We start from the raw sequence: 25,766 nt of genomic DNA, 5'->3' as shown, positions 1-25,766 counted from the left end.
CCCTTCTGGCCTCTGCGTCCTCGCTGCCCCTGTGAGAAGCGCCTCCTTTGCCCTCCACACAAGTTGCTGCAGGAGCTGCCGCATCTCCGGTCGCCGCGGGGTGTCGGCGGTGGGGCTGGCGCGGACGTCGGCAGCGCGGCTCTTGTGCCGCAGAGCAGTGCTAACGTTGACGCAGGCCGGCGGGGTCGCGATGAAGGCCGCGTCCGCCTTGCCGAGGCGCCGCCAGACGCAAAAGTGTTTCCGCATGTCCGCCGCGAGGCACTTCGCCACCGCCGTCACCGCACGGAGAGCCACTTCACTCTGTGTGTGTCGCTCTGTGTGTACAGACGTCTGCGCAGAGCCCGCGCCTCCCGCCTCTTGTGCTGAGGACGCGGCACACAACACGAGAGGGAGGGAGAGGAAAAAAAGAAAAAAAGGGGAAGCGAGAGAGAGACAGCCCCAAACAATATTGAACAAAAAAAAACAAGAACGCACTTGAAAACATGTGACCTGTTATACTTGTTTTTGCTTTGAGGGGAGAGTGGGAGTTGACGGACCCCTTTCCCCGCCCGATGTCTTTTCCATTGCCGTCTGCCACGTTGCGTGGAAAGGCCCCACGCACTCCCACGACACCGCCGTGGCGTTCCCTCGCGGAGTCGAGGACAGTCATCACGTGAGCAGCGATTAACAATTCATCTCTTATACGGAATTTCCTTCATCATTCACTGCACACACACACACACACTCTCTCTTTCTCTCACGCACTCATGTCCCAAGTATTAAATGTTAGTTTTACGCTCTGCTTCTTTCTTTCTTTCCTTCTTCTTTTTTCCGTTCTCTCTCTCTCTCTCTCTCGCTCTCTTCTTTGCCTGCCACCCACCGACACCTTCACGGCGGCGAGGGCAGCTGCCGACCGCCCCGCACACTACTCGAAGCTGTGCTCCAGCACATCCCGCAGTACCGCGGCGTCGGGGGTCACCCGCACGCACGCCGTCCCCACCCTCGGCCGCTCGCCCACCATAATGGCGGAGCTGATCGACTGCAGCTCGTCGCTCAGCCCCCGGCTCACGGCGGTGTGCAGCCACCGCCGCGACGACGCAAACGTCATCTGGAAGAGCGGGCTCGCACTCTGCGAGATGACGCCGGTGAAGTTGAAGTTCTCCCACATGCCGCGGTGCGTGGCGGCGTCGGCGATGAGCGTCAGGTGGCGGTGGTCGACGGAGTACCGCTTGAACAGCTTCGAGAGCTCGTCGTAGAGGGCGCGGTAGGCCGACTCGACGCCAAGCCAGTTCGCCATGTCGCGAATGTCCGTGGAGCGGGCCTGCCGCAGCTTGATCGCCCGCGCGCCCAAATTAAAAAGCGAGACGAACGACAAGACGTGGCGCATCGTCGCGTTGGCGCCCTGAAAGAGCAGCTCACCGCTCGTCGCGTCATCGGCTTTGCGGGTGAAGGTGACAGCGGCGAACTGCGGCAGCCACGAGGGCAGCGTCTGCTGCTCCAGCGCGCCGTCCACGACGTCGGGAATGACGGCGATGATGTGCGGCGGCATGCGCACGACGACGTTCACCACGAAAAGGTCATCGGGAAGGGCCGCAACCCCGTCGCGCTCCGCGGCAAGCCGGCTCAGCGGCGCCACGTCAAGCACAAACTCTTTGCCGCCGAGCGCGGCATGCAGCGGGGCGAAGCTGTCGTAGCTGACTGCCCCCTGTGCGGCGGCGCTACTCCGCATACCGCCGCCGTCCTCCTCCTCCTCGTCCTCGACGTCCTCATCCGCCTCGGGTGCACGGCGTTTGCGGCCGTGCTGACCGCGCAGCGACCGCCCTGCCGCGTCGCCCCTTCCCGTCGTCCCCTCCTCTGCGTTTCCGGCGGCCTCGTCGTCGTCGTCGTCGCCCTCCTCCTCGTTGTCCTCGTCGTCGTTGCCATTCTCGAATGCGTCTGGCGCATCGGTGCCGCTGCGTTGGCTGCGGTGCGCCGGTGACACCCCACCAACGGCAGCGCTGTTCGTGGCGTCGCTAGCATACTCACTGAGGGCCTCGTCCTTGTCTAGGCCGCAGCCGCCTTCGCTGCCGTCGTTATCCTCGCTGTCAGCGGCGGCAGCGGCAGCGGCAGCGTCCATGGGGTCATGCTGGTTGGAAACCATCGCTGCGGCATCACCGCCGTCCTTTTCCTCCCGCGTGCGGCCGCTCAGCGACTTGATAATGCGCTTCGCGAACTGCCGCAGCGCCTCCGTGAAGGACTGCAGGTGTTCACTCGGCGACATGCACATGCGCGCCCGGCTGTCGTCCAGGCGCGAGTGTGAAAAGAGCATGGCAAGCGTCACCACGGACGCCTCTTTGCCTCGTGCCACGTGGTAGTGATACCCCTTGCCGCCCGCCCCGCCCCGCGCAAGACAGTCCCGCAGCCGTATCGCCAGACCGGCACGCAGTATGCGTGCAATGGCAGCCTCGTCAGCCGGCGTCGCCTTCTCTACGGGCACAATCACGGCAGCTTTCTGAACGGCAGCGTGAATAAGCAGCTCACGGAGACGCGGAATACCCTCCGTCACGTGCGTCACCGTTGAGCCAGCGCTGTGGAATGTGTTGAGGGTCATTTGCGTGGAGGGTTCACCGGCGGCCTGTGCCGCAAGAAGACCGACAGGCTCGCCAGGGTCGCAGAAGGCCCGGACGCGTCTGCTAGTGGCAAGCTCTGAGAGAACGTCGCGGTAGTACGCAATATTCTCGCCACGCTTTTCCGCGAGCTTCTCCTGCACCCGTCCCTGCGCCCTCCATCGCGCCAACTGCGAGACGCGTTGGAATAGCGGAAATGTCGCCTTGGTGCGCAGGTAGTCCTCAAGGCTGTCATGCATATGGCGCGGGAGTGGATTCTCACGTAACTGCTGCTCCCTGTGCAACTGCCGCGCCTGCTCGTGGTTGTGGTTGCTATTACGATTACTGTGCCGGGTGTGCTCATCCCCGTCGTTGTCGTCGTCGTCGTCGTCGTCGTCGTCGTCAAGGTTGCTGTTGTTACTATTATTAATGTTATTAGTGTTTTTGTTACTCCGCCTGCTGGGGAGGTTGGGACTCGTGCGTGGGCGTTTGCCGCGCTGCACTCTTGTCGCCGTCCCCGCCTCGTCGCCCGGCCCCGCTTCGCCCGTGTCGACGCCAAACCGCTTGCCGAAGTCCGTGAGGTTCTCCTTCGCCATCTCCCATGAGGTGAGGGTGGAGGCCTTGCACGGGTCAAGGCCATCCCCGCCGTACGTAAACTGCACAATGCTGCCGTTGGAGTCACGCACGGAGTGGTCCCAGTGCACCACAAGGCTCTCGAGGCCTTTGATGAGGCAGCGCTGCAGATGTCCCGAGCGGGAAGTCTTGACCGCCGTGTCGATGAGGCCGTCGCGGCCGGCCATGGCGTGGATCGTGTACTCGGGTGGTCGAATGCCGGAGGCAAAGCGCCCAATTGCGTAGCCGAACGAGCGGGCCCGGCGTTCGTGGGCGAAAAAGGCAGGCAACGTCTTGGCCGAATTCATCCGCCTCACACGTCGTCCGTCGAAGAGTTGCTGGCCGAGGCCAAGCGCCATCTGGGTTGCGTTGGCGTTGCTTCCCTTGGCGCCGGAGGTGGTCATCATAAGCAGGTGGTTGCGGGGAAAGGGCACCATCATGCGGCCCGGGATAAACTCCTGCTGCAGCTTCGTGGCGCACTCCATGATCTTCGTCATGGCCGCCGCCTCATCGTCGGGAAGGTGCAGCGGGGCCTCGTCCAGCTGCCGCAGCAGCTGGTAGCGACGCTCCTCGTGAACCAGGAACATGTCATCCATGCCAATTGAAAACCCTTCGCGCTGGAGGCTTTGCGAGAGAATGCGTCCCAAAGCCCCAAACAGCTGCCCCACCTTGTGTGGTCCGTACAACTCATGCACAACGTGAGCAATGGACATGCTGGAGGCACCAAGTTGCTTCTTACACATGAGGCCCATCAACAGCTCGCTATTCATAAAGAGCAATGCGTCATCGTCCATCGTTTGCCGCGTCACCGTCTGCACGACCGCGCACCCCGGGAGCGTGTGATTATAAACGCTCGGTTGAATGAGCGAGGTTCCCCGCAGGCAAGCCCCTCCATCGTTGACGCGCATCCACGTCGGTCGGCGCCCCACCCCGCTCACGTAGCGAATGACGACGGAAATCAACTGTTTCCCTGTCCACAGCGGTCGCGGTCGCAGAATCGCGGGCACGGGAATGAGATCCGACAGAGTGACGTCGTGCTGCTGCCGCAGGTAGGGCGCTAGTCCATAGTAGGCCAGCTGAACAAAGGTCGCGTGCTCGAGGAACTTGTCACGTAGCGTTAGCATGACACCAGCCGCAACGTGGTCCTGGATAAGCCCACGAATCGGCTTCCCTGAGGTGGGGACAAGGTAGTTGAGGTTGGCGTCCATCAGGCCATCCAATTCCGCCTTGGCCTCGAGGCTCTGCGGGACGTGAATGTTCATCTCATCACCGTCAAAGTCGGCGTTAAAGGAGCTGCCGTTCACGTAGTGGAAGCGCAGTGTCTTGTGCCCAGAGAGCACCTTGACGCGGTACCCCATCATGCTTGCCTTGTGCAGCGTCGGCTGACGGTTAAACACCACCCGGTCCCCGTCCAAGATGTGCCGGTAGACAATCAGCGTGACACCGCTTTGCGCCAGGGCAAAATACTTGGCCGCGTGCTGCCGCCGGGTTTGCTCAGGCACGTCCAGCTCAATAAACCGAATTTCTCCATTCGTGTGTCGCAGTTCCAGATGGGTGGCGCCGGGGTAGCGGCGTGGTCCATTGATGACGCACCGCTTAAGCAGGCTCATACGGGCAGGGGCGTAGCACGTCACCTGTTCAGGGAAGGAGAGACTTCGGGCAAAGGGGCGGGGCAGCAGGACTTCGTTAGGTTCCACCAGCAAATCCGGGGAGATGACAGAGCGGCAGGCCTGATTTACGCGTTTCCCCATCATGTGCATGCGAAACAAACCCTCCTTCTTGGCGAAGGTGCCCATGATGTCCTGGTACACCTCGTTCACCTTCGCCTGCAGGTTGCGGAGGTTGACCTCGTTCGCAACCTCCTGGGCGGTGCTGACAAGGCTGCGGTCCGGGGTGGAGTTGTCCCGCAGCACCTGGTAGCACTCAATCTGCTCCACAAAGCCGAGGATGTCGGAGAGGGCGCGCGTCTGCGCGTCGGGGGAGATGGCGCCGCTGTCCTGCACCTGCACCCCGGAGGAGAGGCGCAGCGGCAGCGGCGGGACGAGGATGCGGTCGATGAAGAAGGCCTTGTACATCTCCCGCGCCGGGAGCGGGGTGGCGTGCGCGGTGCTCACGGAGGGCTCCCCGAGGTGCGGAAACAGCATGCCGAGGAGGAGCTCCTCGCAGTGGCAAAGTTGCCGCAGATGCTCGCGGATGTCTTGGCTGCGGAAGTACGTCCGCGTTCTCCCGTGCAGCTTGTTGTTCTCCTCCCACTCCCGCAACTGGGCCTGGGAAAGGAGCGCGTTCGCCACGTTCACCGTCGCACTGTTCCTTGTGAAGAAAAAGAAAAAGTGCCCGTTTTGCTTCGTGATGCGTGGAGAGATGCCGTTGCAGTGCGAGCAAACGCCCACGTACTCCTTCAGCTCCCGCAGCGCCTGCCGAACAATGCCGTTGCGTACATCAATTGCCCCTCGTCGGGCGGTGGCCTCGTGCGACGCGGGCTCCTTCTCCGAGGCAGACGCGGGGGCGCAGCGCTGCAGAATGCGTTCCGTGTGCTCTTCCAGCAGCGTGACGTCGTTGACGACCTCCTCGTTCGCAGTGTGCAGCCGCCGGTGACGCATGTCGTAGCCCCGCGCGTTGCTGACGACGTCCAGCAGGTGCAGCGCCTCCCCAATAAGTCCGCGGTCGATCAGCCGCAGCGCCTGGCGGTAGCGCTCCACGTCGAAGAGGGGGGCACGAAACCTGTGGCAGAAGAAGCACTTCGCCTGCAGCAGCTGCTCAACCTCCTGCACCAGGTGCGGGTTCATCACAAACAGGCGGACCTCGCGCTGCAGCGCGTCGCCTGGGTGCAGGCGCGGCATGCCGATAAACCCAAAGTGACCCTGGCAGCGCTCGTTGCCGTACTTCCCCGTGAGGCTTGCGGCGCACGTCTGGCAGGAGTGTGGTGGAAATGTGCGCACGTCAAAGTTGCCCATTCGCAGGTCGTAAAAGGTGGCGTGTTCCTCGCCGTTTCGCGTCACTGGCCGCCATGGAGCGGTCTTCTCCTCCTGCCCGCACCGCGTGCGCACCTCAACGAAAGCCATGCGTGCCATGTCGTCCGGCGTGAGCAGCGAGAGGGAGACGGCGACCTTCTCCGGCATCACGCGGCGTGTCTTGAGGTCGCCGACATACGCGTGGAACGGAAAGGCAGTGATGAGTGACATGGCGCGCCCCCGCAAGCGAAGCCCTATTCCACCGCCGCCGTCGCTGATGGTCCGCCACTACTGTCGCCCCGGCTGCTCCCCTCGCAACGACTTCCACCGCCGCCGTGCCGCTGTCTGGATGAGCGAGAAGTTCACTACCGACGCCCGCACAATCCCACGCAGCGCGGTGCCGTAGATTCACTTGTCTGTTTGTGTGTGTGTGTGTGTGTGTGTTGTGTTCGCCGCTCCCTTCCCTGTCGTTGCTTTTCCCGTTTGTTTGTGGGGAAGGGGAGGGGAAGTTTGTGTGTGGGTGCGACTTGTCCGCAGGCAGGCAACCGACGGAGCGAAGCCGGCCAGACGAAAAAAAAAAATGATTGCAGGGGGGCGGAGGCAAAAGAGAAGGAGAATAGCGGTTGCATGCGGAGCACGTTGGCAGCAACCCCAACTGGGCACGTACGCGCACACAGACACGGGAAAAGGCGTGTCGGCACCAACGCGTGATGCTCAAGAAGAAACGCAGGAGCAGCGTGCGCCGCAAAAACACACACACACACGCAATGCGACAGGCAAATATACACATTGTACAAATCGCTGTGTGTAAGTATGTGTGTGTGTGTGTAGTGTGGCGTACGAATGCCTCATGAAGCACTTCATTGCACCTTCGCGTTTCCTTCTCTCTCACGTTCCATCTCATCTTGCACCTCCGCATTCTTTGGGTCGGTTGCAAAGACGTCTCAGTCGTTTCTACCACCCACGCGTCCCACTCCCCACTCCCCCCCCAACTACGTCCCACAAACGTACATACCGTACAGCCTCACAAATTCGATATAGCAACGGAGTGAGAAGGTATATACATATGAGTGTGTGTGTGTGTATATATATATAGAGAGAGAGAGGGAGGGAGAACCCACGCAGGCACACACACACGCATTGGCAGATACATACGTATCCACGCAAACGTCCCAACTCCCCACCCACCCAGCTGCTCACCGTGTGCATCGGGGGAGGGGTGAAAAGGGCGACCCCGCAGAAGCAGACGGCGTGGCGATGGGGGCGCACCGGGCTCCACCTCCTCGTCCCCACTCCAGTCCCGTCATTGATGTCGTCATTCGTTCAGTAACTAAGCAACCAGCACCGGATAACCCAACAGAAACACAGAAAAAAAAACACGATCCCGTCTTTTGCAGTAATAATTAAAAATTAAATTTTAATAATAAAAAAAAGAACAGAAAACAAAAACAAAACTAAAATGTTCGTGCCAAACTTCCTGGCAACTTGCCGCGATTCCTCACTTTGTTGTTGTCCCTCCTCTCACTGGCAGCCTCTCCCCCTCGCTCCCTCCCCTGCTCCTCCTACCGCACGGCACCTTTTTTTTTTTTTCGTTTCCCTTCCCCCGGCCCCCGTCTATCAAAATACTACACCCGCCTTTTTTTTTACCTTCGCCTTTGCGCGTGCAGGCGTGTGTTTGTCTGCTTGTGCTTGTGTTTGCGCGCACCGCCGACGGCCCTCATCGTCTGCGGTTGTTGTTTGCTCATCACTTCACCCGCCGTGGGGTCCCCCCATGCCGCCCGCGCGCGTGCTCCTCCAGCACCGCCCAGCCGGGGTACTTGTAGCCGCCGAGCGCCTTCTCGAGCGCAATCGCCACCCCGATGCCGAGCTCGTCGTTGAGCTCGCGCGAGACGATCTGCACCCCCTTCGGCAGGTGATAGTCCGGCGGCAGCCGCCGCTCCCGCACGTCGGCGGGGGTCACGGAGGTTCGGCTGCCTTGTAAGTCCGGCGTCCAGATCGGCACGGCCGTCGCCGGCATCTGCAGCACGTTGAATGCGGCGGTGTACTGAAACTCAAGCGGGGCCATCAGCGGCAGGTGGTGGCGCGGGGCGGGACGTGGAAACGTCGGCGCCAGAATTACCCCGTCGTCGCGCAGCAGCGACTCCAGCGCCCGCTTAAAGGCGGCAATGTCGCTCCGCGGGGAGGACAACCGCATCTTGCTCGGGAAACTCTGGTCAAGGAACTCAATCACGCAGAGAGCCAGCGCGGGCAGGGTGTGCTGCGAGCGGCCAACGAACCACAGCAGCAGCTCCCAAAGGGCGTTGAAGCTTAGGTTGCCCTCGCCCATCAGGGCGGTAAACCTGTTCTCGGTGGGGTCCGACGAGAGGGCGCTGATCCACATGGCAAAAACATCCGCAAAAGGCCTGAACTCGACCGGGATCTCCCCACCCGTGCAGCGGCTTCGGTCGCGCAGGTTGACGTACACCACCTTGGCCCCGTACTGCTGTTCCAGACACTGCGCCGCCAGCCGCACCGCCGCCAGCTGCGACCACGAAGTGCGAACACCGGTGATGCCAAAGTCCTCCAGCGCAAAGACGCGGAGTGGTTTGCCCTTTTCAATCTCAGGAATCTCACCGAGTGGCGGTCGTGGCGGGTATATTTTCGGGTCCTCAAGAAACCCGCCGCGGGCGGCCACGTGGCAAAGCGGGGCAATGTCCTCCGCAAAGCGGCAAATAGGACCCGTGGCCATGTAATGGTTTGCCGCCGTCTTGGGCGACGGATGCTGCCCACGGTTAGAGATGTAGTGCGGGCTTGACTTTTGGCCAAAGACGCCGTTAAAGAAGGCCGGCATACGTATGGAGCCACCAATGTCACTTCCAAGGCTAAAGGTTGAAAAGACTGCCCCAGCGGCGGCGCCCTCGCCTCCGCTGCTTCCACCCACCAGACAACGCGTATCGTACGGGTTACACGAGATGCCGTACACGTGGTTTGAGCTCTCATACCACATGCAGAGCTCACTTGTGTTGGTAACCCCAAGAATGATGGCGCCAGCGTCACGAAAGTTCTTTACCACGGGACTATCGCGTTTGGCGATGATGTGGCGCCGGTGCGGGTGACCGCTGGTGTTTGGGCAGCCCACCACCGCCATGCACTCCTTGATGGTACACGGCACCCCAAGCAGCCAACTCGGCGCCGGTCTCGAGCGGTTGGCGCGCCACGCCGACCAGACGGCGTCTGCCTTCACCGCCGCCTCAATGGCATCATCAAAGCACTCAAATACCATGAGGTTAAGGTAGGGATTGACACGCTTGATGTGCTCAATATACGTCCGCACCACATCCTCACAGCTCAACTCACCCGCACTGTAGGCGTTGCTGAGCTGCACTGCTGAAAGCTGCTGACAATACGCAATGGGCACATCTGGCACTTGACGTGAGGTGCGCGGGCCGGCCATAAGATACAGTCCAAAGGCCTTGTTCGCCAAATAAGCGTAGCCTACCAACAAGGCCGTACCGGCAAGGCTTCCGCAGAACCACCACACCAAAGACAGCAGAACAAGAGCAAAAATAAGTGATAGTCGCATCATGATTGCACACTGCTCTCTGCTTTCTCTTCTTCCTTTGGTTTTATTGTATATATATATATATATACCTGTTTGTATGAAGAACTTCTTTTACTGCTTCCCTGGAAATAACTGTTCACGGCAGCACACGCACGCACACAGTGACCGATAAATAAAAGAGGAGGAAAAAAGAAAAAAAAGCGGAAAAGCAAAAAAAAAGAAGGGATACACCTACGCAAACGCAGGCATGCTGTTGTATGCCTGCGTGGCACGAGGCTTGGCGGGACTGGGAGGGGGCCACACACGCAACTGGGGAAGGGTGAGGAAAGAGGAAAGAGGCAGAAAACGTCCCCACCTCCCCCCGCCGCTGCTGCCGCCGCCGCCGCCGCCGCCACGGGGACACGTGCAGCAGCGGGGAATGGGAGTAGCGGAGAGAAGAGAGGCGTCCAACCGAGACAAAAGCGCTGCGACGCCGCCGCCATATGCCCTCCACGCCACTCGCACCACAACAACGTCCATCTCCTCCGTCGTTCCCACCCACTCCACGCCATACCGCCTTTATCGTCAAATTCATTACTTCTTTGTTTTCTTAGTTTTTGCCTTCTGGGTTGTGTTTCCTCTTTATTTTTCTTTTTGCTTTTGTTTTTTTTATGTTTTTTTTTCTTCTGTTTGTGCGTGCGCGTGTCTGTTGCTCGAATTTCGTTTTTCTTCCCCACCGCCCCTCCACCTGGCGAGTTTCCACCAGCAGCGCCCGAGGTGGCCTGCCGGCCGCAAGGCGGAGCGTCACCGGAGGCGCACGACACGACCGCACTCCCTCGCACGCCAGACGCCGCCCCAACGAAGAGCGCCTCAGGCCTCCGCGTAGGCGATCGGCTCGCAGCCCGGCAGCCGCCGGTGCAGCGCCGTGACGTGCCTCCACGGAACCGCCAGCAGACTGAGTGACCGCCAACTCATCTCCCCGTCGGCGTAGCGGCGCTGCTCCACGGCGTTCTGCAGCAGCAGGTCTCCAAGTCCCATGTAGGCGATGAGCGTCCCGACGATAACGCGACGGTCCGCCAGCTCCACGCGCAGCTCACGGCCGAGAAAAGGGTGCGGCGCCGCCGCCGCCTCCTTCGCCGGCTCCGCCGCCTTTTGGCTGCCGCCCCGCTGGAGTGGGCGCTCCTGCCGCTGCGCGGCCTCCACCTTCCCCTTGGCGCTCTTGTTCTTACCGGCCTTGCCGCTCGCCATATTGACTCCCCTAGCCCCTACCCTGCGAGAACTATTCGCAATAGTGTTGCAACGGCTATTCACGTGAACACAACAAAAACCGAAAAACAAAAAGAAATAAATAAACAAGGAGCAGTAAACCCCGCAAGGGAATTACCTCGAGCTACGCCGTGTGGTGAGACAACAAAGGGATAAGAGAAGGAGGCAGAGAAGCTCAAATGTAGGAGGCAATAGCATGTTCTTGTTTTCCTTCCGTTCCTTCTTTTTTTTCCTTTTTTTTTCTTCTCTTTCTCTCTCTTACTGTGTGTGTATGTATTAGAGCAAGAAAAAAAAAACAAAGCTCAATACAACATTGAACGTCAGAGCCAATACGCACATATGCATATGTATATATATATATATATAGCTACATCAGTATATAAGCCTACGGCTGCAACTTCACCCTCGGAGGGCTGACTGCATTGCCAGGCGGGCGGGGAGGAAGGACTGGGAGTGGGGAGTGGGAGTGGGGCGGTGGGTGAGTGCATAGAGCTGAAACAAAACACCACCAACTTATCATCGCATTTAATTATTTACTGTTTCTTCTTCCGCATGGTCTCTCGTGGCTACTTCCCACTGCTGCCGTGGAGAAAAGAAGCTAGATCCAGCTACACGTGCCCTCGGCCCCACACCCTTCGATCACCCTCACAGTGGACGTGGGCAGAGACGGATATTGTGGTGGACAGAAAAGTCCGTGCCCCTCGTCCCTCACACCAGCAACAGTGCGTCGCCGGCGGTGAGGCAAACGTGGACGGCGCCAGGCGCCAGTGCCGCAGACGACCATTCACACACCCACACACATGCAGCTGCACGCATTATACCAAGCAAGAATGGTAGCACAAGGCCAAAGTTCAAGTCAGGCATGTCGATCCCTGCACTCGAGTAGGAAGAACCCACCGAAGAAAACAAAAAAGAAAAAAAAGAAAAAAAAGTGAAGGACCACATAGATGTGAAGCGCGTCTCCTCCGTATTGTGCGAGTAGGTATCGTTCCCCCCTCCCCTCTCCCATGGATACACGTGCAGGGCTTGCGGAGCAAAAGCCAGAGCACCACCGGCAACAGGCAGAAAGCATGGGCGAGTGCCAAATGCACGGCGCCGCCCCGTTGCACCGACCCCGTCCTCTACCGGGCCTTTCTGCCCACAAATGAGGCAGCACACAGAATAGTGGAAAACACACACAGTCAGGCGCAAGGAGTTAGGACACGGCAATGAATACACATACAGGCTACAGTTAGAGAGAGAGAGAGGAGGGAGTGGGTGGAAGGGGACTTGCTGGTTTCTGCGGCGGGGGCGACAAAGCCCATCTCACTTCCTTCGCTTCTTCGCACGGATCGCGTCCTTCTGCCACATCAACGTGTTCTGGAGCCAGTGAAGCCCCTCACTAACGCCCTTCCCCTTCAACGCGTTGGAGGCGAAGATGTTGAACGGTCGATCTCCCATGAGTGTCGTGAGTTCGAGGAGATCCACCAACTCTGCGGGGGTCTTGGCATTCGGCAGATCCATCTTGTTTGCATAAAACAGAAATGGAATCTTCACCCCGTCCTTCCCGGGCAACTCCCGCGCAATGTCCGGGTGCTGTAGCATCAACTCAATCTCCTCCTTCGCCACACACAGCCGGAGCTCGTCGGCGCTGTCCACGACGAAGATGACGCCGTTGATGCTCTCATAGTAGCTCTCCCACAGGCCGCGGAACTTCTTCGCCCCGCCCATGTCAAACACGGTGAACTTCACGTCCTCCCTCTCCAACACCTCTACGCTGTAGCCCACCGTGGCGGTGATGTGCTCGCTCTGAACCGAGGCAGGCTTGAGCTGGTTGATGATCGAAGTCTTGCCGCTGTTGTCAAGGCCACATGTAATGATGTTCAGTTTAGTTTTGCTTTGCCCCATCGTTACTCTTCCCTACCCCCACCTTCTCTGTTTGTGCTTATCGTTTCGTCCTATGCTCCCTGTGTGTGCGTTTGCCCCGCTCCTACAGTGCACCGTGGCGATTCCCAGCCCCACCTGCACACACGCGCAAACACACAGAAGGAGAGGGATGGCGCGGGAGAAGCAGTTTCCCACGAAGAAGCGCATCCGCAGCGGCAAGACTTACTAGCAGCACACGCACGCACTCTAACACGCGCGTGCCCGCCCCAGTTCGGTCGTTCCTGCACTCGCAGACGTCCCTTACACTGTAGCGTCGTCTGCGCCGCCCATTGTCGCTCTTTTTGGTGGCATGGGCGGAGGAAGAGAAGGATGGACGTTATGGCCCTGTCCCCATGCAAGAAAAATAAAAAACGCACACACACACACACACACACACACACACCCGCAGACATAAATTTATATATATATATATATGTACTTATATATTTACCTCGGTGCAAAATAACACACTCAGGCTCGCTAGTGGATGCACAGACATACACCGCGGTGCGCCTACCCACACACGCCCACATCCGTTATATCTGTAATGTATGCGCATGTCTTGCATGCACGTATTCGCATTGAGGATGCCCAACGCAGCAGTTGCATGAAAAAAAAAGAGGAGGAGTAGGAGGAAAAGAAGAAGAAGAAGGAAAGCAAAATAAAAAAAAACAAGAAATTCGGCGGCTCACTACTTCAAAACACTCACTCACGCACACATACAGATGCGGTCGCCCTTGAAAGCGACGCTGAATACGAGCACAGCGAAAGGGGAATTCAAAATTGCTTGTTTGCTTTTTTTTTAAATAAAAAAATAATAATAATGATAATATAATATAAAGGTGAAAAGATGGGAGCTAAAAATAGAGAAAAAGAAAAGAAAAGAGAGAATATGACGTCTCACACAAAAGGAGTTGTGTGTGTGTTCCTCTCAAAGGCAAAAATCAACCGCAGGTTGACGTTTGCGTCACTTCGCCGCTCCCCGCCTCACGCAGACCCCCCAACGCACGGCAGCTCCGTCTCCGCGGGGCGCAGGAGACCCGGGACTACGTTTTCTGAGCGCACCCGCTTTAGGAATGGCAGCGCCGTCTCGGTAGCAAACACAGGTGCGTTTTCTCCCAGGGAGCTCTCCTTGCTAGGTTGGGGGGTCGCATTCTCCGCATTGGGGGAGGTTCTATCAACAGCTAGACTCAAGGCGTTGTAGTGCACTGGAGAAAGGTATGAGAGAAACACATCGATGGGCTCCGAGAGTTCCTCAAATACATAGACAGTCTGGTCATCCTCTAGTCCGGGACGAGTCAGGTCTACATCGGCGGCGCCACTGGCATCAGATTCAAGGGAAAGCGTCGATCCGGGGGCCGCTTGACGCGCCGCATCGCATGTGCCTGAGGCTTCAGCTCCACTGGAGTTGCCTTGCCGTGGCGAAAACAGCACGGAAGCTGACTCCGTTCGTGGAAAATCGTCCGGATTAGTCGCAGAAACAAGGTTATGAAAAGGGGATGTTGCTCCCAATTGTGGTGCTACGTCTGCAGACTTCCCTGGAAGGGTGGAAAAGGGCAGAAGCAAAGTAATGTATTGCTCACCTGAATATTCCACCTTTTCTGCTCCAACCGCACAAAACCTGGCGATTTCCTGAGAGACGGTCCGCCAGTGGGATTGTTGAACATTCCCACCCGTGGAACTGCCCTCACAGCCTCTGTGAGCAGAACTAGGGCCCGCAGCTCCGTCCACGGCACTGCTATTAGCGGAGTCCCCAATTGGTGCCACTGCTGGGGGCTCCATTGCTACAAAAGAGGAGCTCCCACTGTTTGCGGGAACGTCCACCTTTGGCGTTGCGGCGGCTCTAAGGGGTGTTTTGGCCAATTTGCGCTGCAGACGACGCTGCAACGCGCATGCGTCCACGAGACACACCCCATCCTCGTCTCCATCTTCACCGCCCTTCGTATTATTTTTTGGTGCAACTGAATCAAGCGTCGTGAAGACAGGCGTCAGCCCCGGCGTGGGGTTGCTGCCATCCGAAGAACCTCCCGCTTCATTAGTCGGTCCGCCTCCACCGCCTTTTCTGCGTTTCCCTTCGCCTTCTCGTATATTTGATGCATGTGTCAAGGGACTTGGAGAGCCATTGCCTCGGCGATGCCGCTGCTGCCGAATGGTGGCGACATCCACTAGGAAAACGGGCGCGTGAGAGTCGGGACCAGGGCGGTATGTAATGTAAAAGTTCTGCTCCTCCGAGGACAAAAGATGAATGTTTACGTGCAGACTGTCACTTGCCGCGCGAAGGGTGAGTTCATCACCCCATATTCCATCCTTTAGCATCGACTTGTAGTACTCGTCCGCCTCCTCCTTACTTGCGAAGTAGCAGTCAAAGCGGTCTCGCACGCCTTTCATGTAGGTGACTATGTGCGCGCGGACAAGCTCGTGAAGATCCTCGGAGCCCAACAGCTGGTGCGCCAGTGCGCGAAATTGGCAGTTGCCATCATTCTTGAGGGGGTGCTCTACAAGCTTGAGATCATCCAGGCGCTGCCGCAGACGCTGCAAGCCGCAATTAATAAACTGCTCCCGCGACAGCTTCGGCATTTCTGCCTTTTTGGATGCATCATTGGCGTTGCCCTTGGATGCCTTGCGCTTCCCCTCCTTTTCCTTCACAAAAATGGGCTCGTTGTTGCTGCTGCCACTGCCACTGCCGCGTCCTTTATTATCGCGGCGTAAAAGCCCGGACCACCATCGTTTCTCGCTCTTGCTATTTGCAGGGGAGGGTTCCGAGAGAGACGCCCCCTCTTGCTGCCTCGTCTCGACGGCCTCCCGCGCGTGCAGGGATTCAGGCGGTATTGTTTGGCTCAGATCCCCCACTGACATCGGGCGAACGCTGGAGGGGGAAGACGTCTCGCACTTGCCGGACACCTTCGGCTTATCCCCGTCTGTGGAGTGCGGCTGCGCCGGTTCAGGGTTATTTGTATCCTCGTTGGACGCCACAGCGGAAATGGCCCCGGAGTTTGGGGATGCAGTCCGCTGCGTAGAGGCCTGATCCTTGACGGCAGCCTTCACGGCCTCCTCTGCCTCCTCTGCGTTGCCGCCAGACCCGCCGTAGAGTTTTCTAAACATGGAGGCTGTCAAGATACGCGAGTCCCTCGCCGCAAAGGGGGCGACGGACACAACCGGAGTGAAGGCGTACTTGCGGGAGTCCAGATTTGAGTCCGCGGCGGGTCCATCCCCTCCCAACTCCAGGTCGTTCAATTTCGTGCAGAAGGTGAGCGTGGAGCGTTGCGCCGACGACAACGCGGCCTGCCCCGCCTTCTCTTCTCCGCTGGTATCAATTGCCGCTGAGCCGTTGTTGGACTCCTTCTGGTGCGACTGGGGGCCGACTCCCGGGATGACGCCCTGAATGGCAATGAAGTGCAACGGCGACTCTGCACGCCGCTCTATGGAGTTACACGGAGGCTCCGTCGTCAGAGAGGGCCGCTCCCCTTCCTCTTGCGAGACCGGCTGTAGGGCGGCAGCCGCCTTTGTGGTGGGTTCAGCGGAGAAGCAACCGCCCATGTAAACACCCACCCCCGCGGTAACGCAGAGAGGCGCACACACACACACACACACGCACACACGCCTGCTCGGTCGCTCCCTCGCACAGGAAGCAGACGCACCAACGGCCTCGTCTTGCGATCCGTCCTTGATGTGGTTAACTTAACTGCAAATGATTTCCCCCCTTTTTCTTTGTCTTTTTGTTTGTGTTTTAATTATTTTTTTTTTACTTCTGATGTTTCTTTTCTCCGTTTTTTATTTTCGGTTTTACGAGGCGGCAAACGTTAGTTCCTTCAATCCCGTCCTCTGTTGTGCGAGGAAGAAACAGTCAGAGTGAAAAAAGTGCGAGAAACGGTGCCGGCAGACACACGGACAGGGCGCCAGGCAATGGGCGGGGAAGGCCCCACGGGGCCACCCGCACGCTCTCTTCCTCTTTCGTTCTCTCTCTCTCTCCGGCCCCTCGCTTTGCTGTCGCTGCCGTCTTTTCTTTTTTGTTTCTTCTTTTTTTTTTATTGTTGTGTGTTTGCGCCTCAGCTTGACAGTTACTTTTCTCAAGGTGTTGCGTTGGGTGGTTATATAATCAACTCCTCCACTTGTTTACTTCGTTTCGGGGGGGAAGGGGGGAAGGGGGCGTTCTCTTTTTTGTTTTTTGTTTACGGCGGCCGCCGCCCGCATCCGCACCAACCCGTTTGCTCCGTGGGCTGCGTGCATTTTATTCGTGATTCCTCCCGCGGCTTGTCGCGTGCGCGTGCGGGGGAGGCGCGGCGGCGCGGCGGCACGCCTGCGGACTACTCCGTCGCGTTGTCGTCGCGAAGCCACTCCTCCTCAAAGGCGTGCGTGATGGCGCTGCAGACGGCCGCCGCGGACATGCCCCTGTCGCTGATGCGGATGCTCTTCACTTCTCCTTTCGGGGCGTACGGCGCGTCGACGTCGCCCTTCGACATGCCGCCAACGATAAACGCAAACGGATGAAACTGGCGCGCCTCGGCAGCCTCGCTGTGGCGCTGCGCAAAGTGTGCGGGGGCGGCGTCATGCGTCTTCGTGGTCCCGTCATCGGCGGCGCCGCATGCGGCGCAAAAGGCGTAGAGGTCCGGGACCGCGTCGCCGTCCTTCTCCACGCGGTACAAAGTGCAGTTTGGCGGGATGTGATCTGTGACGGGGTTCCGCACAACCCGCAGCAGCGAGAGATGCCCGTGCGCCGCCCGCACCTTCATCTTGTACAGGCACGCCACCATCATCTTCTCAAAGAGCCGGATGTGCCGCGGCACACGCAGGCGTGGGTCCACGGCGATAACAACGCCCTTCTTTGTGCGCAGAAACACCTGCAGGAGACCGGCGCGGTTGAGTGGGCAGTCCAGCAGGTGCAGCAGCGTCTGATGCACAACGTCGGGGCGCCACTCGGCAGGGTCCTGCCTGTTGCGTGCGTGGTACTGCCGGTGCTTCTCCGACAGCAGCTCGAAGCCGTACTCCGTGCGCACCACGGAGAGGGGGCAGTGCTCGAGAATGACGATGACGCGTCGCCACCGCGACTTCTCTTCGGCCGACTTTGGCAGCCGCGCGGACTTCTGCCGGTACTCCATCTTCCCACCGCTACTACGGCCCCCACCTGCACAACGACGCGCTGGTCGGCGCGGGAGGCTCCCCGCTGCGTCTTGGCTGAGTTGGTTCGGGGGGCAGGCACCCACCGCGTGCGAGGTGCAGTGGGCGGTTCACCACAAAAAGCTCTCGGCGCGGCCCCAGCAGCAGCAACAACTGCAACCGCGGCGATGGCGGCGCAGAAAAAAAAAGGGGAGGGAAGAAAAAGGAAGAAAGAGGGAAGGAAAAGCAATAACAGTAATAATGAGGGGGGAGGAGGAAAAGAAGAGACGCGTTGGCGGCGGCGCGCCCCCCAGCAGCAGCAGCGGCAGCGGCGGCGGCGGCGGGAGAAAAAAAAAGGGGGGTGGACGGAGAAGCACACGCCGTACACGACACTACACACGAACACACACGGACAGACACACCCTCGCGCCGCCTGCGCCCGCCTGCGCCCCTCGCAACAGGCGCGCTCTACCGGTCCACCTGGAACGTCTCCTTCTCCCTGCCTTTGAAGCAGAGCAAAATCTCATTCACCGCGTCCCCGCGCAGCGTGTCGCGCACGAACGTGGCCTCCGCCAAAAACCCGACCATCCCGAGCGCCCCGGCGACGACGCCGCAGATGACGTTCGAGTACCACAGCCGCTCCCGCAGTGGCCCCTCCGGCAGCTCCACGAAGAGCGCCAGGGGATTCTCGGCAAACTTGATGGCGAAGGCGTCCGTGCCCGCCTCCCGCGCCGGCTCTACGGTCGCCGTGACGTTAAGGAACATGCGCAGCCCGACCAGCGCCACACCGTCCGCCGCCTGCGCAAAAGTGCGGCAGGCGGGAGCCCCACTGCGCACGCTGTACTCCTCAATCAGCCGCGACCCAATCCGGCGCCCCATCGCGTCCAACTGCTGGTTGACCGCCTCCACATCCTCCTCCTGCGCCAGATCGGCCACCATCTGCTGCACCAAGGCGCCGTAAGTAATCGCGAAGAACTCGGCACTCACCTTGTCTCCCCTCTCGAATGCCTTTTCCCCCTCATTCGAGGAAGTTGGCGCGCGTGCGGGTGTTTTTTTCATGGATTATATTTATATGCTGTTGCCGAGCCTCCGCCGTGCGTGGCTGCCCTCCCTTTTTTGCTTCTTTTGTTTCTCAGTGCAGCTTCCACCACCGCGAGGCAGAGACGGGGAAGACAACACACGCTGCTTGCTCGCCCCCGCGCTAAGCGACTAACCCCTCCACACGACACACACCCACACAGGTCATTAAAACCAACAATAAAAACAAGGGCAAAAAAAATAATAATAATAGTAATAATAATAATAATAATTCGCAAACAGAAACAGAAAAAGACACAAGCGGCGTAGTTAAGCAGTTTGCATCCAGCTGTGCATCCGCATCCGTTGCACACAGCCGCACGGTGTCTGTCATTGCACATGCATGCATACATACATACACACATGTATGTGTAAGTGTATATATTATGCCCGTTGGTGCGTGTCCAACTCCTTCAGCTCCCTTCTGAGCTCAGACCACGGCCACAGTGACGCCTGTCGTGTGGCCAGGCACTCTCCTTTACATCCCACACTCCAGGCGAAACCAAAGAAAAAAGAAAAAGAAAGAAAAAAAAAACAGAGCCAAGTGGGGTGGTTCCTCACTTACTTCTTTTCCCCTTCTTTTTCTTTGAGGCGGTTTGCGCCTTCTGAAACTTCACGCGGGCCATGTAGGCACGAAAACAAACCTGGATGGTTCGCGTGTTTTGATTCAATGCCTCCTGCATATCCTCGTAGTGTTTGTCTCGCATCGACTCAATGAATTTCTCTAGTTCATACTCGTTCTTTTCCGTGCGTAGTACGTTGAGCTCCTCATCAAGCGCAACTATTGCCTCGGTGTCCTCCTCCGCCTCCTTGTTGAGGGCCGCCGTGGCAGCATGCAGCGTGGACATCTGCAAGTCGTACTCCGTGATTGCGGCACTCACGGCGGCCTCCTTCTTGGCTCGCTGGGTTCGCAGCGTGTTCGACTCCTCCTGGTTTCGTGCTACCAACTCCCCCAGCGTCTCCTCGTGTTTGACGGCTAGCTGCTTGACCTCCTCCAAGTGACTCACATCCTGCGCCTGGCGCTCCTCCTGCAGCTGCTGATTCACCTCCAGGAAGGCTGCCAGTTCCATGGCGACAACGCTGCGGGTGTACTCAATTTCCTCCTCTATCTGCTGAATCTCGACGTCCAGGGCCGCCACCTCTGCCCTGTGCAACTCCTTTGTTTCCTGGTACTCCCGCTTCAGCGCCTTGACGTCCGCCGAAGCCGTCTTTTCCTTGTTCACCGCCTCGTGCAGAATCCGATAGTTGCGCACGTCCTCGTTCACGGTGGTACTATTACGTGCCGCGACGAGTGCGGCCAGCGCCTCCACGACGTGCTGCAGGGCCGACACGCCGGGGTCCAGCAGCTGCGTCAGCGCGGGATCATCCTTCATGATGAACGCATTGGCCTGTCGCTCCTGGATCTCCCGCACCATCGCCACATACTCGTTCTCCCGCAGGGTGTCCACGACGGCGCGAAAGAGCATGTGGTGCCGCTGCAGCTCCGCCTCCTCCACGCTGCCCACCACCGTCGCCGCCTCCAACATCTCCTTCTCAAGCTCCGCGAGACCCGCCATCTGCAGCAGCGCCTCGTTGCCGTTGACGTCGGTTGGGTCGCCGTAGCGCTCGGCGACGCCGTAGATGAGCTGCGCCGCACGTACGTCATCGTCCTCGTCCTCCTCGCCGCCCTCCTCCGCGCCGCTGCAAAGTTGGGTTCGAACGGTTTCGAGGCACACCTTCCGCGTCCACGGGCTCAGGTCTACCGGCAAGAGTGAGGCGACCTCCAGGTCCCGCAGGAGGTCCTGCAGCACGTACGCGATCTTCTCGGCCTGGCGCCGCGTCAGCGCGTCCATGTCCATTTTTTTTATTTATTTTTCCCCCCTACACCCTCGCCTGGTAAGTTCCCCTCGCTTTCCTGTGAAACTCCACCCGCGTCCCTGCTGCGGTCGCGGTGCACGCGCCAACGTGCGTGTCGTAGTGGCGTGCGGACTCCGCTTCGAGCTAAGCAAAGGCGTGGGAAAAGCAGAAAGCCACACATGGGCCCGGCAGGGAGACTGGCAAGGTGCACGCAACACGAGGTGCGGGCCCAGGCGCAGGGGGGAGGGGATGCACATGCATGCAGACAGGGAGCGAGAGAGAGGGAGCAAAAGAGAGAAAGTGCGACATGCGCAGACGTTGCCTGCCTGCAGCCACACAGACACGCGCACACCTCCAGGTATGAAGACGCACAACCGCACACACACACACAGACATGTGTATATGTATATATAAGTGTATAAGTAGTATGTGTGTGTGTGTGTGCAGGCATCGGAGGCGTAATTCGCATTTGCGCCCTTGCCGAGAGAAAGCAGGTCCCAGGGATAAGAAAAGGAAAAGAAGAAACCCACAGGGAAAAACAGGGGAAGCAGGAGGGCAGAGGGCAAACAAGTTCGGTGAAAACAAGGATAAAAAAAAAACAAGGCAAACGAAAAAAAAAACAACACACACACACACTCATAGTCCTTACTGGTGGAAGCAGTACCGGCGGTGCGGGGGGGCGGGGCGGAGGTAACGCCTGGCAGAAAGGGGGAAAGAACAACCGAAACACAAAACAAAAGCAAAAGAAAAAAACAACAGCAGCAACGAAGACAACCAAAAGAACAGAGTGAAGTGGCGCTGTTAACAAGCTGGCAGCGAGGAGGGAAAGTGAGGAGAGGGGGCACAGGAGGCCCGGAAGCAAAAAAAAAAAAAGGATGGTCCACACACACACACACACACATACACACACACAGCAAGAGAGAGAGACATGCAGGCAAAGTGACACGCATAAGTATAATGAAGGGCTGCAAGTCTCCTCTTTCTATACGCCTCCCTTCCTCGCCCCCCCTCCCACACGCACACGGACACAGAGGTGCCGCACTTCTGAGGCGTACCGCCGCACCGCCACTTGCGCGGATGACTGCGCGGCAAGTGAAGCCAAGCAAAAACGTCGCAGAGGAGAAAGCAAAGGATTGCGCAGGACGAGGCGGAAGGCACCGACAAAAAAAATGGACAAAAAGAAAAAAAAGAAAAAGGGACTCAGCAAAACCAGCTGGTGAAGGGTGCAAGCAGAATGAGAAAGACACAATAAATAAACCAAAAGAACAAAAAAAGGACCGGATAATGTGTATTTCAGCCTTTCCGCAGGTGCACCACACCCCCTGCTTCATCGCGCGCCTGAGTTCTTCTGTCAGTCCACCAAAGAAGAAACAGACCTCCACGCCAGCGTACGTGCACGTCCGTGCAAGTGTGTGCAGCACAGCGCAGATAGAATCCCTTTCTAGTTTTGCCCCCACGCCCGTGTTATTTGTCCCCCAGACACCAGCTCCCCTCACTGCCATCTCCGTCTGCACGCGTCGCCAGCGCCACTGCACGTTTACACATTCTCCACGTACACCCTCCTCTGCTTCACTCAAGCAATTCTTCAGATATAAATATATATGTATATAGTTCAGAAATACCCACCCACCCCTCCTCCTCTCTCCTCTTTGCCCTCTCTCCTTGCTCGTTCGCCTGTTTTCTTCGTTTTGCTCCCTTGCCTCCATACCGTTTCATCCTTGGATTCTTTTGTTTGTCTTTTGTGTGCCTTTGAGTTCCACTTCTACGTTTTTACAAAATTTTCGTTTTTATTTAATTTTCTTACTATTCTTTTTTTGTTTGTTTGTTTGTTTGTTTGTGACGCGTGTTCCTCTGCTTTTTTTCTCTTTGATTTCTTACCGCGTCTCTCGCCTCCCTCGTCGCCCTCTACTCTACCTGCCCCCTTCGCTCGCACCACCCCCCCCCCCCCGATGCACGTCCGCCACGACCTCTATTCTCTCCCTCCCCCCCTTTCGCCGCCTCGCGTTACCTCCTTTAGTTGTCGCCGTCCCCGCTCACTCCCTGCGCTCCGCCCACCCCCCACCAGCGCCGCCTGAGGCATCCCGGGGCCTCGCCGCCCGCTTCATTTGGCGCACGACCACCTCTTCGTTTTCTTTCGTTCTTTTTTTTTGTTTCTTTTTTCGTGCGGCGGCACAGTTGACCCAAAACCCTCCACACACACGCACACACGTCTCAGTCTGAAGGACACTCAGAAGGCGGTTTTTATTCGTCGTTGTGGGTTTTTTTTTATTGCCTCTTCAAAAACAAAAACAAAAAGACTCTTTTGGTCAAAAACGAATTGCACCGGGTGAAGGAAGAAGAAGAAGAGAGAGAGAAAGAGGGAGGGAGAGAGGGAGGGAGGGAGGGGGAGGTGTGTGTGTGTGTGTGTGTGTCAAGGAAAACAACGCAACGCCACGAAAACAATGATGATGAAGTCGACGCATATGTCCGGAAAATGCAGCCAACCCGGCGGCTCGCACACAAAAAACGTATCACTGGCACGTGCCTGTGCGCGTCTGTGGGCCCTCCGTGCGTCACACGCACCGTGTGCTCCCCACCACCGCCACCACCACCACCGTATTCGCCGCATGCAAGGCTGTGCATTGCAGGCATCTAAACTTACCGTCCATACATATATATATATATATAGTTTTCCTTTGCTTTTGTTTTTGTACTTCACCTCACTCTTCTTTTCTTCTAAGGTCCCTCTTGTCTCCCCTCGAACGCTTCTCTCACCGTCCCTGCGGCCGTCCGCGCCGCTCAGGCAGACGCCACTGTGCCGATGGCGTCCACGTCCTTCTTCGCAAACTCGTGCGTCGTGAGCCCGACGCAGCTGAGGGAGGCGCTCGAGACGTCGACGACTTGCCGCAGCAGCTGCCGCAACTCCGCGTCTGTGACCGCCTTTGCATTGCGGGTCAACTCGCCCAGGTCTTCCTTGGGCCACACGACGCCGCAGTACAGTTCGGCTGGCAACCCCTCCGGGACGGGCAGCCGCGCCAACTCTGCGGCCAGCGTCGCGGGGTCGGACCCGGCGCGGACGTGCGCCCACCCCACGACGTTCTTGTCATGGAGGTGGCGCACGACGACCAGCTTGCGCAGGGAGGCGTTGGTGGCCTTGATGGCCTCCTCCACCGCCGCGAGGTACGGGGCATTCTGCAGGATGGCCGCCACGTTGAAGGAGCTGGCGACGCAGGTGTGCATCCAGTGCGGCACGGCCCCGCAGTCGGCGGGGCCCCTGCTATGGCGGCTCTCCGCTTTGAGCGTCTTCAACACGCGCCGCTCCTCCTCCATCAGCTCCGGAAGCAGCAAACAGGGGGAGCCCTCGCTCTTGAGCTCGGCGAGGACGGCGGCTGCCACACCCATGCGGGGCTGCAGCATACACACAACACGCAGCTTTTCCTTCACCTCCGCGTCCATCTGCCGCTGGAAGGCACTCACGCTCTCCTTCAAGGCAGCCAGCTCGAGCGCCTGCCGCCTCTTCAGCTCATCCAGCCGCTCGCGGTTCTTCTGCTGCAGCCGCTGCTCCTCCTTCTTCATCCGCTCGTCCTCGCGCTTGTGCACAAGCTGCTGGCGGCACAACCGCTCCTGGTGCGCCAGCAGCTCCCGCCCCGCCTGCTCCAGCAGCAACAGCTGGGCGAGCTGCTGCGTCTTGGGCAGCACCCGCAGCGCGGGGACGTCCTCGCGCCGCCGCTGCAACTCCTTCAGGTACCGCGCCGTGCCGTAGGAGTACTGCGGGGACGACGTCGCGCTCAGGTCCGTCATCCGCCCCGTCACCGAGGCGTAGGCGCCGCCGCCGTTGGTCCTCGCCGTCGCCGTTGGTGACGCCGCCGACGCCTGACGGGGCTCCGCGCTGCCGCTGCGCGGGGAGGAGGAGCTGCCGATGCGCTCCAGCGAGACGATCCCGTTCATTTTGTTTTTGTCGTTTTTTTTTTCAACAAAAACAAAAACAAAACAAAACAAAACTCAAAGCCAATCAAACCGCAAAGCCGCCTCCACCCGGTGGAGCTCCACTCTGCTCTGCCCTCGCGCACACTCTAACGCAGCCGCGGAAACGCACCGCACAAACGCCACGCTTAAGCTCACCGCTCCCTCGCCACTGCGAAGCAGCAGCAGCAGAAGCAAAAGCAAACAAAAACAACGAAAAACAAAAAAAAGAAAGAATACACAGACGCACGACACTAACGGCACAAGAAGTCACGCAAAGGCACACACGCGCCACCAAAAGAAGCTGGCAACAAACAGAAACGAAAAAAAAACACACACAGGGCTGAAGATTAAATATGTACCACACGAAGGACGAAGCAACAACAAAAAGAAAATAAAAAAAGTAACAAAAAGTTCCAGGAAAGAAAAAAACATTCCATTTAAACCAAAAAAAAACAAATCGAACATCCAAACCACGGGCGCACATACCTTCACACCTCCCCAATAACATCGCGGAGAGAGGGAAAAAAACACATACGAAATTCACCTAACAAACTTCCCCTCACCTTCCTCCTTGCGTTTTTGGCTACAAAATAGTAAACGTATATTACATAACAATCATACATTAGTTGGGGAGGACGGCGAGGGGGCCGACGGCGCGGCGGCGGCCGCGACGCTGGCAGGCGCGCATCACTGCGTGATCTGCTGCACCGTCTTGCCACGGTACTGCTGGCTCTGCAGCGTCTTGGAGCGCTTCAGCTCCTCGCGCTCCGCCGCAATCTTCACCTCCTCCTGCTTCGCCAGATGGGCGCGGTACTCGACCATCTTGCTGCGCCGCGTCAAGTTGCCGTCCTCCACCTCCTCGGCAGGGTGGACGAACTCGATGCCGGCCTGGTTCAACGCGTCCTCGGTGGGGCCAAACATCTCCAGGGCCTGCGCCATCTTGTCCTTCAGCATCTCCAGCTCCTCCTCCACCTGCGCACGCAGCTTGTACAGCTC

At 58.4% G+C, this 25,766-nt stretch overlaps 11 protein-coding genes across 11 annotated transcripts in view, besides 45 other annotated features; 1 reads left to right on the top strand and 10 right to left on the bottom strand.

Annotated features, from left to right (window-relative positions):
* Positions 1-366, top strand: part of Tco025E_00275 (uncharacterized protein) — a gene marked incomplete at both ends in the record, with an annotated part of 444 nt that extends 78 nt beyond the window's left edge. The window contains one exon of the mRNA XM_029367219.1: positions 1-366. This exon is cut by the window's left edge and continues 78 nt beyond it. Within this exon, the coding sequence (XP_029232679.1) occupies positions 1-366 (366 nt within the window).
* Positions 367-384: 18 nt separating this feature from the next.
* Positions 385-436: a microsatellite.
* A 271-nt stretch (positions 437-707) lies between these two features.
* Positions 708-724: a microsatellite.
* A 52-nt stretch (positions 725-776) lies between these two features.
* Positions 777-844: a sequence feature (GA-rich).
* Positions 845-904: 60 nt separating this feature from the next.
* On the bottom strand, positions 905-6,358 carry Tco025E_00274 (putative DNA-directed rna polymerase I largest subunit; the record flags this gene model as incomplete). The annotated part of the gene is made up of 1 exon (XM_029367218.1): positions 905-6,358. The coding sequence occupies one exon, from the start codon at positions 6,356-6,358 to the stop codon at positions 905-907; it is 5,454 nt and encodes a 1,817-aa protein (XP_029232678.1).
* A 182-nt stretch (positions 6,359-6,540) lies between these two features.
* Positions 6,541-6,576: a microsatellite.
* Positions 6,577-6,929: 353 nt separating this feature from the next.
* Positions 6,930-6,962: a microsatellite.
* Positions 6,963-7,549: 587 nt separating this feature from the next.
* Positions 7,550-7,586: a microsatellite.
* A 208-nt stretch (positions 7,587-7,794) lies between these two features.
* Positions 7,795-7,828: a microsatellite.
* A 43-nt stretch (positions 7,829-7,871) lies between these two features.
* Tco025E_00273 (fatty acid amide hydrolase 2) lies at positions 7,872-9,692 on the bottom strand (the record flags this gene model as incomplete). The annotated part of the gene is made up of 1 exon (XM_029367217.1): positions 7,872-9,692. The coding sequence occupies one exon, from the start codon at positions 9,690-9,692 to the stop codon at positions 7,872-7,874; it is 1,821 nt and encodes a 606-aa protein (XP_029232677.1).
* Positions 9,693-9,738: 46 nt separating this feature from the next.
* Positions 9,739-9,756: a microsatellite.
* Positions 9,757-10,026: 270 nt separating this feature from the next.
* Positions 10,027-10,061: a microsatellite.
* A 456-nt stretch (positions 10,062-10,517) lies between these two features.
* Tco025E_00272 (uncharacterized protein) lies at positions 10,518-10,895 on the bottom strand (the record flags this gene model as incomplete). The annotated part of the gene is made up of 1 exon (XM_029367216.1): positions 10,518-10,895. One exon carries the CDS (start codon positions 10,893-10,895, stop codon positions 10,518-10,520), a length of 378 nt encoding a protein of 125 aa, XP_029232676.1.
* A 218-nt stretch (positions 10,896-11,113) lies between these two features.
* Positions 11,114-11,173: a sequence feature (GA-rich).
* Positions 11,174-11,250: 77 nt separating this feature from the next.
* Positions 11,251-11,295: a microsatellite.
* A 53-nt stretch (positions 11,296-11,348) lies between these two features.
* Positions 11,349-11,398: a microsatellite.
* Positions 11,399-11,812: 414 nt separating this feature from the next.
* Positions 11,813-11,844: a microsatellite.
* Positions 11,845-12,218: 374 nt separating this feature from the next.
* On the bottom strand, positions 12,219-12,800 carry Tco025E_00271 (ADP-ribosylation factor; the record flags this gene model as incomplete). The annotated part of the gene is made up of 1 exon (XM_029367215.1): positions 12,219-12,800. One exon carries the CDS (start codon positions 12,798-12,800, stop codon positions 12,219-12,221), a length of 582 nt encoding a protein of 193 aa, XP_029232675.1.
* A 392-nt stretch (positions 12,801-13,192) lies between these two features.
* Positions 13,193-13,221: a microsatellite.
* An 8-nt stretch (positions 13,222-13,229) lies between these two features.
* Positions 13,230-13,268: a microsatellite.
* Positions 13,269-13,437: 169 nt separating this feature from the next.
* Positions 13,438-13,472: a microsatellite.
* Positions 13,473-13,497: a microsatellite.
* Positions 13,498-13,622: 125 nt separating this feature from the next.
* Positions 13,623-13,702: a microsatellite.
* Positions 13,624-13,658: a microsatellite.
* A 103-nt stretch (positions 13,703-13,805) lies between the features above and the next one.
* Tco025E_00270 (uncharacterized protein) lies at positions 13,806-16,355 on the bottom strand (the record flags this gene model as incomplete). The annotated part of the gene is made up of 1 exon (XM_029367214.1): positions 13,806-16,355. One exon carries the CDS (start codon positions 16,353-16,355, stop codon positions 13,806-13,808), a length of 2,550 nt encoding a protein of 849 aa, XP_029232674.1.
* A 35-nt stretch (positions 16,356-16,390) lies between these two features.
* Positions 16,391-16,417: a microsatellite.
* A 339-nt stretch (positions 16,418-16,756) lies between these two features.
* Positions 16,757-16,787: a sequence feature (GA-rich).
* Positions 16,788-16,816: 29 nt separating this feature from the next.
* Positions 16,817-16,859: a sequence feature (A-rich).
* A 221-nt stretch (positions 16,860-17,080) lies between these two features.
* Positions 17,081-17,111: a microsatellite.
* An 11-nt stretch (positions 17,112-17,122) lies between these two features.
* Tco025E_00269 (essential for mitotic growth 1) lies at positions 17,123-17,914 on the bottom strand (the record flags this gene model as incomplete). The annotated part of the gene is made up of 1 exon (XM_029367213.1): positions 17,123-17,914. One exon carries the CDS (start codon positions 17,912-17,914, stop codon positions 17,123-17,125), a length of 792 nt encoding a protein of 263 aa, XP_029232673.1.
* Positions 17,915-18,206: 292 nt separating this feature from the next.
* Positions 18,207-18,256: a microsatellite.
* A 40-nt stretch (positions 18,257-18,296) lies between these two features.
* Positions 18,297-18,334: a microsatellite.
* A 46-nt stretch (positions 18,335-18,380) lies between these two features.
* Tco025E_00268 (trafficking protein particle complex subunit 3) lies at positions 18,381-18,971 on the bottom strand (the record flags this gene model as incomplete). The annotated part of the gene is made up of 1 exon (XM_029367212.1): positions 18,381-18,971. One exon carries the CDS (start codon positions 18,969-18,971, stop codon positions 18,381-18,383), a length of 591 nt encoding a protein of 196 aa, XP_029232672.1.
* Positions 18,972-19,189: 218 nt separating this feature from the next.
* Positions 19,190-19,222: a microsatellite.
* Positions 19,223-19,326: 104 nt separating this feature from the next.
* Positions 19,327-19,354: a microsatellite.
* A 139-nt stretch (positions 19,355-19,493) lies between these two features.
* Positions 19,494-19,524: a microsatellite.
* A 22-nt stretch (positions 19,525-19,546) lies between these two features.
* Positions 19,547-20,827, bottom strand: Tco025E_00267 (uncharacterized protein; the record flags this gene model as incomplete). Its single annotated transcript, XM_029367211.1, has 1 exon — positions 19,547-20,827. One exon carries the CDS (start codon positions 20,825-20,827, stop codon positions 19,547-19,549), a length of 1,281 nt encoding a protein of 426 aa, XP_029232671.1.
* Positions 20,828-21,088: 261 nt separating this feature from the next.
* Positions 21,089-21,126: a microsatellite.
* A 32-nt stretch (positions 21,127-21,158) lies between these two features.
* Positions 21,159-21,220: a microsatellite.
* Positions 21,221-21,269: a microsatellite.
* A 268-nt stretch (positions 21,270-21,537) lies between these two features.
* Positions 21,538-21,586: a microsatellite.
* Positions 21,587-21,706: 120 nt separating this feature from the next.
* Positions 21,707-21,738: a microsatellite.
* A 249-nt stretch (positions 21,739-21,987) lies between these two features.
* Positions 21,988-22,020: a microsatellite.
* A 436-nt stretch (positions 22,021-22,456) lies between these two features.
* Positions 22,457-22,501: a sequence feature (GA-rich).
* A 137-nt stretch (positions 22,502-22,638) lies between these two features.
* Positions 22,639-22,663: a microsatellite.
* A 289-nt stretch (positions 22,664-22,952) lies between these two features.
* Positions 22,953-22,985: a sequence feature (A-rich).
* Positions 22,986-23,169: 184 nt separating this feature from the next.
* Positions 23,170-23,210: a microsatellite.
* Positions 23,211-23,214: 4 nt separating this feature from the next.
* Positions 23,215-23,236: a microsatellite.
* Positions 23,237-23,397: 161 nt separating this feature from the next.
* Positions 23,398-23,420: a microsatellite.
* Positions 23,421-23,471: 51 nt separating this feature from the next.
* Positions 23,472-23,492: a microsatellite.
* Positions 23,493-23,603: 111 nt separating this feature from the next.
* Positions 23,604-24,752, bottom strand: Tco025E_00266 (uncharacterized protein; the record flags this gene model as incomplete). The annotated part of the gene is made up of 1 exon (XM_029367210.1): positions 23,604-24,752. The coding sequence occupies one exon, from the start codon at positions 24,750-24,752 to the stop codon at positions 23,604-23,606; it is 1,149 nt and encodes a 382-aa protein (XP_029232670.1).
* Positions 24,753-24,776: 24 nt separating this feature from the next.
* Positions 24,777-24,828: a microsatellite.
* Positions 24,829-24,945: 117 nt separating this feature from the next.
* Positions 24,946-24,970: a microsatellite.
* Positions 24,957-25,008: a microsatellite.
* Positions 25,009-25,406: 398 nt separating this feature from the next.
* Positions 25,407-25,453: a microsatellite.
* A 4-nt stretch (positions 25,454-25,457) lies between these two features.
* Tco025E_00265 (paraflagellar rod protein 3) lies at positions 25,458-25,766 on the bottom strand (the record flags this gene model as incomplete). Its single annotated transcript, XM_029367209.1, has 1 exon — positions 25,458-25,766. A coding segment is annotated over one exon (309 nt), but the record flags the coding sequence as incomplete, so codon positions are not given.

Source organism: Trypanosoma conorhini (genome assembly GCF_003719485.1).
Source record: "Trypanosoma conorhini strain 025E chromosome Unknown Tco_14.4_contig_00005, whole genome shotgun sequence".
Taxonomy (NCBI): Eukaryota; Euglenozoa; class Kinetoplastea; order Trypanosomatida; family Trypanosomatidae; genus Trypanosoma; species Trypanosoma conorhini.
The sequence above is the reverse complement of the archived record's forward strand: the minus strand, read 5'-3'. Positions and strand labels throughout refer to the sequence as shown.